The 9218-nt window shown below is 44.6% G+C and overlaps 2 protein-coding genes across 5 annotated transcripts in view; one reads left to right on the forward strand and one right to left on the reverse strand.

Annotated features, from left to right (window-relative positions):
- The window catches only part of LOC113427252 (uncharacterized), a 40950-nt gene that overhangs the window by 11634 nt on the left and 20098 nt on the right, over positions 1-9218 (reverse strand). The window lies entirely within an intron of this gene.
- Positions 1907-6844, forward strand: S100A11 (S100 calcium binding protein A11). Its single transcript, XM_026689718.2, has 3 exons — positions 1907-2298; positions 5531-5689; positions 6551-6844. The coding sequence occupies exons 1-3, from the start codon at positions 2296-2298 to the stop codon at positions 6713-6715; spliced, it is 327 nt and encodes a 108-aa protein (XP_026545503.1). The 5' UTR covers positions 1907-2295; the 3' UTR covers positions 6716-6844.

A 9218-nucleotide genomic window follows, 5' to 3' on the forward strand; every position in this document is an offset into this window, starting at 1 on the left:
CGGTGTCCTTGGACAACTTCCTTCTACTATCAATAAACCCCTTCTGATTGAATGCATCAATTCTTCCTCGTCTTTCCGTTTTCTTTCGTCTATAGTATTTCCTTACTTATTTATTTATTTTTTTAAAGTGGGGGCGATTCCTCTGTTGGCCACAAGGTGGAAGGACAAGAGTGCAGAAAAACCAGCCAGGTTTCAAGAGGGTTAAATATTTGGGGAATATTTGCTGGTTCAAGAGCCAATGGGAGCTTCTTCTTTTTTTTTAAAGTTCATGTTCAAGTCACAACTTGCAAAGGGGAACGTTGCGACAGGACCGCAAAAACGCAATTGGGGAGGTTGTGTCTTTCATATACCGCTGCAGTTGTGTTGGCTAGGGTGTTGCCACAGGCTCTGTTTAACCTTTCCTTTTCGGTTCCTAGGAACGCTTAATCAGAATCTTTGCCCAATCCTTTTCATTAGCACTCAAGCTTGTAATTCTTTTTTTTTTTTTAATCTCTGCTGGACTTTTTCTAGTTTGCAAGAGGGCAGAGAGGTAAGTCAGCTTATCTTCTGAAAATTCTTCAGAAAAATAACCCTCTCTTTAAAAAAAAAAAAAAGTTATGTATTTATTTATTAAATATATTGATTGCCCATCTTTCTGCCAAGTAACTCTGGACAGTTCTCAATGTTAAAAAGATGAACTTTCGCAAAACATATATATAATAGGAATTAAAATAATAAAAAAAGATTTTAAAACATTTTCTTTCTTTCTTTCTCTTTTTCTTTCATTTTCTTTCTTTCTTTCTTTCTTTCTTTCTTTCTTTCTTTCTTTCTTTCTTTCTTTCTTTCTTTCTTTCTTTCTTTCTTTCTTTCTTTCTTTCTTTCTTTCTTTCTCTCCTGCAAAGGGGTGGGCAGAAAATACTGACTTTCGTTCATAAAATCCCAACTGCACATGAGTGACACTCATATCCAGTTCTGATGAAAACAGAGCGGAAAACGTTCAGAATTCAGCCCTGAGTACAGGGGTCTCTTTTTAGAAATGCCAAGGCTCTAGTCCTCATAGTTATGGGGAAAGCCTCCAGGTGTGTTCTAGAAGAGGAGAAGCCGTGATAGCTGGCATGTGGCAAAGTTGGCGCTCTTCCCTTGGCACAAGACAATGGGAAAAAAAATGTCTCCAACTTTTTTTTTTGTTCTTCTCGGCGTTTACACAGAGGAGTAGGGGTATGACTCACCCCTCTGCCGCCCCTTAGCACAAAGGAAAATTAAAGCCCTGCAGAAAACTGGTTTCCTGTTATTTTTTTCCAGCACTATATAGATTAGGAATTTTGGGAAAGAAATTTGATCGTAAGCCCAGTTTGGGTTTGCATTCCGGTTCAGTCCGAAAACCAAATTCTGAAAACACCCAAGTCTGCTTCTGCCCACCTGGGTAAAAAAATAAAATCCACATTTTTGCATCTACCTTCCTTTGCAAACAGGAAGCCCCCCACCTGTCATTGTGGGAAATTTTATTTTTCCTTCACCCTGGCGTTTTTCTGCTTTGCTTTGAAGCATCGCAAAACAGTCGGCCCACGTTTGGAAAGTTGCAAATGCGGCCCTGCGAAGTATGTTTTTGGTTTTCCTCCAAGGAGGAAACTTGTAAAAAGTGGGGGAATTAAAAGCAGACAAGGTGTATTTTTTTCCCCTCTCCATGTATCTTAAAAAGATTTGGCTTCCAGATTTTTGGAGACATTCAAAATCGGGGGAAACTTCCAGACTGCTTCCTTTGGATAATGACACAAATGTAGGAAAAGAAGTCTTCCTTGCACACTTCCTTGCACACTTCAGTCGTGCCAGCAGGAAACTTAGATTGAAGGCTTAGGCCGAATGCAGATTGCTACCAGTTGAGTTTCGGCCTGCTACACGAAGGTTGGTTGTTGTTTTTTTCCAGTTGAACCAGCTAGGAAGTCTTCAAAGCTGAAATATAGCTGATTCCAAGCAGCTGGGAAAATTCAACCGGTTGGTTTCCCGCCTATTTGTTGGTGATTTCTGCAAAATTTAGAAAGTGAGTGGGCCTGAGTGGGTTAACCGGGGAGAGAGAGACAGCCAACTTCCCTTGAAGCACATTCCTGAGTGAATAAAATAAGGTGGGGCGTGTGGGTTTTTTTTCCTTTTTGTTCGCCTGAGTGTGCGTTTAGGCAAAATTGCTCAACAGGCGGGGAAGAGACAGGCGTTGGCCCAACCGGGGAGGAGCCAAACCCTCCCTTCACCACTCCGGTCTCCGACCAGCTCACCAGCAACAGCCAACTTTCCTCTCTGCCTAGCCACTTGCCGACCGCGGCTATGGTAAGCGCACCCTGGCCTTGTAGGATGCCTCTGCAGCATGCCAAGACAGAAATGGGGAGGGGTTTCTTTCTCCATTTGCAACTGGGGGGGAGGGAAGGAAGCCCACCGCCAACAAAACAGAGCCAGGAAAAAATTGGCTGTGGAGGAGAAGGGAAAAAAATGACATCATGGGAAGAAGGAGAAATGAACAGCAGCTGGAGTGACCCAAAAGTTCACCGAATCCAACTTCTTTCTCCTGGCGTCCTCTGGATAGTTCCAGACTTTTCAGCCTGGGTGGGGATTCCGGTTCCCCTGCTCCACAGACCCCTAAGTGGGTGGGGATGATGGGGAGTCACCCACCTCCCTTCTCTCTCTCTCTCTCTCCCTCCCTTTCTCTTCGTTTCTTTTTTTCACTTCACTCTTTCTCTCTCCTTTCTCTCCACCTTGTCTTTGTCTCTCTCTCCTCTTTCTTCTCTTCTGCCTCTTTCCCTTTTCTCTTTCTCCTTTTTCTCTCTCTCTTCACTTTTTTCTCTTCTCTTTCTCCTCTCTTCACCTTCAGTCTTTTTCCTCTCTCTTCACTCTCTCCTCTTTCTTCGCTCTTCTTTCACTCTTCTCTTTCTCCTCTCTCTCTTTCTCTTCATTTTCTCTTCACTTTCAGTCATTTTTTTTCTCTACCTCTCCTCTCTTTCTCTCTCTCCTCTCTTTTTTCACTCTCCTCTCTTTCTCCTCTTTCTTTTTCTGTCTCTCTCTCTCTCTCTCATTTTAAAACATGGTGGGTGTCTGTGCCACTGAGGATGTGAGTTTTTCACCAGTATGTATGTATGAATGAAATGTATGTATATGTATATATGTTCTCCCCCGAGGATAGAAAAATCAGTTTTGCCTTTCCTGAAAGGTCAGAAGAGCAGAGCATAGCAGGCGGTCAAGTCTTTGCCACTTCGAGTTGTGGTTTTCCATTTTGTTTCAGCGGGAAAGGGTGTGGCTGCACTGGGGGGACATGCTTCCGCAAATCCCAGAATGGCTCAGGGTTCCTCCTGCAAAAATCTCGCGGGAAGAGGAGTTCAACAGGGGAAGATCTAGGCAGAAGGCTAACCGGTTGAACTTCCGTCTGCCGCACGAGGGTTCGAGGCCTACACGCACCGCCAAGGAAAAAAAGCAACTCTTCAGTTTAAACTGCGGAACAGGCAGGAATGAGAGAGGTGGAGTCTCGCAGCTTAACTGCCTTCCCGTAAGATCGAGGGAGCGGGGAGGTTCTGCCTAGAGACCCACTAGAGACCCCACTCCAGGTGTCTAAAAGTATGTGGAAGTTTGCTAAGTACGGATTGCAAAAAAAAAAAAAAAATCACCGTTCCTGCGCTTTTGAGGAGTGGTTCGATCGGTAACTATTAGCTGTAAAAAAAAAAGAATCTCAAAATAATCTTCTTGGCTGATTATTTTGCAAAGCCAGCTCATACTGGTGCAGAACTAAGGACCAGGCAAGGAGAGTTATACCAAGACATCCCAAATCTTGAGTTACATGTTTTTGCAGGTAAACATATGGGTGAACTACTCTGGACATGATTCATTAGTTGTTGTTGTTTTTTAAAAGAAAACATATTCGGTGTGTTCCCACCCAATGCTGATTTCGACCAGGTTAAAACCTGGACGGGGGCCAGTCTACCATCTGCTAATCTAACTTGAATTTGTTGCACGTTTGTCTCTGTGTGTGTGTGTGTGTGTGTGTGTGCGTACCGATGGGCATAACAGAGTTGGAAGGGATCTTGGAGGTCTTCTAGTCCAACCCCCTGCCCGAGCAGGAGGCCCTACTTCATTTCAGATGAAGGATGGTTCAGTCTCTTCTTAACAATCTCTACGTAGTCAGAGTGTAACACCAAACATCTTGTATGAATCCACAAAGGCAGTTTATTCAGTAACCAGGAAGTGTTGTGTGAATGCAGCTAAGCGGTTACTGGGGAGGGGAAGGGAGATTGGAGAAGAATGTAAGTTTGTTCTGAGGCTTTTCCTTCCCAGGGGTTTTATGTCGCAAGGGCAGGGCCAAACTGATGAGTGCCTCTCCTCCAAAGTTGCCAAGTTGTGTGTCTGTGCACACATTGCCAAATATATCTTTTTTAAAAAGCAGCGCTCGTTCGCTCTCTTTCTCTCTCTCCACCCTCTCCAAGAATTGATGTTGGACAAACTTCCTGTTGGAGTTTTGTCATTGCAAGCAAAAACCAACTTCCAGCCATGGCCGCTAGGGGGAAACAAGCAAGTTTTGATCTGCAAATGAAAGAACAGCCTCTGGGCATGGGCAGAAGGCCCTCTTGTTGAATTGGCTGCTGGGATATTAATGGGAGCGCCTCTCCCCTCCTGGGCCTACCCTGAATTTCCACATGAGGGAGCCAATTTATTTGAAAGATCCTCTTAAAAATTAAAAGCAACTCCAGCAGGGGGCTGGCAAACATAATTGGCTCTGAAATTCATCCATGTTCTAGCCCGGCATTTCTCAACTTTGGCCACTGGAACAGGGGTGGACATCAACCCCCCAGAATTCCCCAGACAGACTGAAGAAATCTGGGAGTTGAAGTCCACCCCTCTTGCAAAGGCCAAGGTTGAAAAGATACTGTTCTAGGCTCACAAAATGCAACTAATGGGTATCGAGGTATGAACAGAACACCTCTGAGATGGAGGCACAAGGGCAGTGGAGCTCCCTTAGATCAGCAGAGTTTATCTTCCACGGAGCTTGGGTGGGTATGAGCTGCTTCACGATAAATCCAAGTTAGTCGATAGCATATAAAGATGATACAGACATTCGACTGATCCAATTATGAAGAATTCCCAGAGGGATCAGCCTCTTGCCAAATAATTCATAGCATCTCCATAAAAATGAGAAAGTTGTTTCCTAAGGGGTGGTAGGAGGTTTGGCTGATGTTATCTTTTTGAAAAGTGAAAAAGTTACCTTAAACATAGCACCCATTCTCCATCTATTATTTAAATTTGCAAACTGCACCGCTGAGAATTAGCTATTTGCTAGCCATTCGTGTCTTCGATAGTTAGTTGGAGCAGCCAAAACGTCCGGAGGCGAATTATTCCACTGGTTAATTAGTCGATCTCATTTGGGGGCAACCCCTTGCCTCAAATGTTTTCCTGTTCTTTCCTCCCTTCGGGGTTCCGGTTGGAAACAAAGAACCTTCTTTTCGTGAATTGCACATCGTTGCAATATTCAGGAGCAAAACGGGCCCTTTTAAAAATGCAACTTTTTTTCCCCCTTCTGCAGTCATCCAGGTACACCGTGGGTCCCACCGAAACCGAGCGCTGCATTGAGTCGCTGCTGGCCGTCTTCCAGCGCTACTCTGGGAAGGAAGGAGACACCAAGACTCTCTCCAAGAAGGAATTCAAAACATTCATGGACACAGAGCTGGCCTCTTTCACCAAGGTGTGATTTACGGTTTATGTATCTCTTCGATATACCTGGGGAACCTGCTTGGTGGGGTATGGGCTCCCCCTGGTGGTGAGATGTAGAATTGCAAACTAGGATAGACACCGATGCCTAGTTCGAATTTCAACTGTTATTGGAACAAGGCGAAGGACGGTTCAATCAACAATTTCAAAGCAAACAGAAGAGCTACTTGGGGTGCTGTTTCCAGTCCGACGTGTTACCAGGATCTGTCCCATGCAAAATGCTGAGATAACAGAATAACAGAGCTGGAAGGAACCTCGGGAGGTCTTCTAGTCTAACCCTCTGCCAGGCAGGAAAACTTATACCGTTTCAGACACATGGTTGTCCAATCTCTTCTTAAAAACTTCTAGGGTTGGAGCATTCACAACTTCTGGAGGCAAGCAGTTCCACTGGTTAATTATTTTCACTGCTAAGAAATTTCTCCTTAGTTCCTGGTTGCTTCTCTCCTTGATTAGTTTCCATCCGTTGTTTCTCTTCTTGCCTTTTGGTGCTTTGGAGAATAATTTGACCCCCTCCTCTTTGTGGCAGCCCCTCAAAATACTGGAAGCCTGCTATCATGTCACCCCTCATTCTTCTTTTCTCCAAACCCAAATGCTGCAGTCGTTCTTCATGTGTTTTAGTCTCCAGGCCTTTCATCCTCCTAGTTGCTCTTCTCTGCACTTTTTCCAAAGTCTCAACCTCTTTTTTTTGTAATGTGGGGACCAAAACCGGACGCGGTATTGCAGGTCTTACTAAGATCTTCAGAGATTTTTGTCCACCTAGCCCTCAAGAAATTCATTTGGGAGGTCCAAAAAGGCTCTCATGTGACCTTTATTTTATTTTTTTAATCCTTTGCAGAACCAGAAAGATCCAGGCGTCGTTGACCGTATGATGAAAAAGCTGGACATCAACTCCGACGGGCAGCTGGACTTTGCCGAGTTCTTGAACCTCATCGGAGGCCTGGCGGTGGCCGTCCATGAGATGGCATCCGCGCCCGCCGGCGGAGCCCCTAGAAGACCGTAAAGACATCCGGGCAATTTCAAACCTTTGTTATCCAAAGCATTCCAAAATCGGGGATGTGCAACATCCTTTATTCTTTGTTGTTGTTTTTTTTCCTTGTTCAATTTTGAATAAAATTGAGAATTAAAAGCAGATTTCTTGTTTGCCGTGTACGAAGGAACAGAGAGCTGTGTTTCTCATAGGAGGGTCATGTATTTGCCTTGGTTGAAAAGGAATCATTCGGGACATCTGAACCCCGGCTCCAAGATGCTTTGAGTTTTAAAAATAAAGATGCTAGTCCTCTGTGTTTGGGGAAAGAGCAGGGCAACACATCAGCTAGGACAAGGTGTGAATAGGTGCGGAGGCCTTTAGAATGTCTAACCGGAGTGGATTTTATTTGATTTACCGTTTCCCCGAAAGTACGACCTACCCTGAAAGTAAATCCTAGCTTGATTTTTACACATGCGTCCAATATAAGCCCTAATTAAGATCCCACCCACTCCAGAAGTTGAACCACTAGAGGACAGTACACATATATATGAAATATGTATAATTTATGGCCTCCAAAGTGCATTTTGAACTTGGGCAAAACACACCCTGATACATAACTGGATTTCCAGCATTCTCTGTACGAAGAATTCCGTTTCAGCTATTTGTCACCAGCGGTGAATAATGGCCGTGTCACCAAGAGTTTGCCATTTACAAAAATCAGGTGCTTTGTAGTTCCCCCTCCTCCTTCTCCCCCTCCTCCTCTTCCTCCTCCTTCCCCCCCTCACCCTGCCCTTTCTTCTCCTCTACCTCCACCCCCTCTTCCTCTCCCTTTTCCTCCCCCCTCCTCTTCCTCCTCCTCCTCCTCCCAGTCTGCACCAACCTGCCGCAGGTTGAAATCAAATGAAACCTATTTAAAACTGTATCTCTCCACCTCGGCCACTTGAAGATGGGCGGACTTCAACTCCCGGCTGGGGAATCCTGGTTTAGGACTCATCTGTGTTTATACAACCCGCCCAACTAGGTGGAAAAAGTGTTGAATGTTTTTGCTCAGGGTGGGGACTCTGCTCCCGATTGTAACCCATTGTGACCATCGGTGAGTGTGTGACATTCCTGAGTTCTGATTACAATTTTTCATTTTCATTTTACTTTTTTGGCTTGCTTCCTTTCCAACACCCCATTCGCCCTGGAAAGAAACATTCAACCCTTTTCCCACTGCCTCTTCCTGTCTCCTGGATTTTTTTTCTCATCCTTCTGGGAGCAAAGGGCATTCAGATGTGCTTCGCCCAGGCTCATAGTTCCCACAGCGGTACAATCCTCTCAGGAAAAAAAAAAAAAAAGGGCTATACCAGGTGAGACTGCACCTAATTTAGGTTCGTGGATTGACAGGTGCAGGGAGTTTATTCAAGATCCACCCAGGAAAAGAAAATCCACAAATATTTGCCTTCCAAGACAACCTAGTTTTAAGGCCCCTGCCACCGATGCAAAATCTCCATTGCACAACTCAATCTTGGCACATCGCACAAATTAGTCAAGCTGTTTGCATCATGCTTCTCTCTGAATGACACAACCACCTTGGATTACACAAAACACACACACACACATAAAAAAAAACACCAATCTTGAGATGGGTTTCTGCCTTAGTTTTTCCTTTCCTCCTCCCTCCTCTTGGGGTCTTCCTCTACTGTTGTGCCCCCAAATATGGTCACCTGCTCCAGCAATCCTATTTGACCATAAATGCTTTCATAAAGTAACAAAGAGTTGGTGGCACACAGCGCAAACTTTTTTTGGGGGGGAGGGCGGACATGGAAATTGGGAAATCAGCAGAAGATTATTATTTTTTCCCCGCTCTGGCCGAAAGAATCGCGAGAAACAATGCCTGTTAAAAAATAACCTCTGGGCTTCATCGGATAGTTTCTAAGGAAGCAGGAAAGAAAACAGCAAAGATAACAGCCCTGCGATGGAAAAATGTGGATGCTTGCAAACTGGGCCTGGCAAAGGCGTGGCAGCCCAGGACAGCTAGCTAACCTCGGTGTATTTATGGAAGAATTAAGTGATTCATTAATCAATAATGAATCGAGATTGAAATGTGGAAATGGCCAGATCTCAATGTTTTTGAGTTGCTAAGTGAATCGGAGTGATTTTATTTTATGATCGAATTTATCTGACTCGGGGCGGCAAATGAAACCAACCGATGTCCCATAAAACTAAAAGGGAGAAACGCTTTTGGGCTGATTGTAATATTAAGAAGTGGGGATCGGGAACCAGGAACAGGAGAGAAGGATGGATTTTCCTACATTCAGGCAACACAAAGTTAGTAGGCATGCCTTGCTCAGTAGAATCGAATCGGAAGGGACCTTAGAGGTCTTCTAGTCCAACCTAGGATGACCCTATCTCATTCTGGACAAACGGCTTTTCCAGTCTCTTCTTAAAAACCTCCAGTCACCCACAAGTTCTGAAGGCAAGCTGTTGTGTGTGTGTGTTTTTTTTTTTACTGAGATGGCATATTTTCCTGACCCTGCAAAAATACATCCTCCCT

This window comes from Notechis scutatus, chromosome 14 (genome assembly GCF_049901735.1).
Source record: "Notechis scutatus isolate UNSWTSFEM ecotype Mainland chromosome 14, rNotScu1.2, whole genome shotgun sequence".
Lineage (NCBI taxonomy): Eukaryota > Metazoa > Chordata > Lepidosauria > Squamata > Elapidae > Notechis > Notechis scutatus.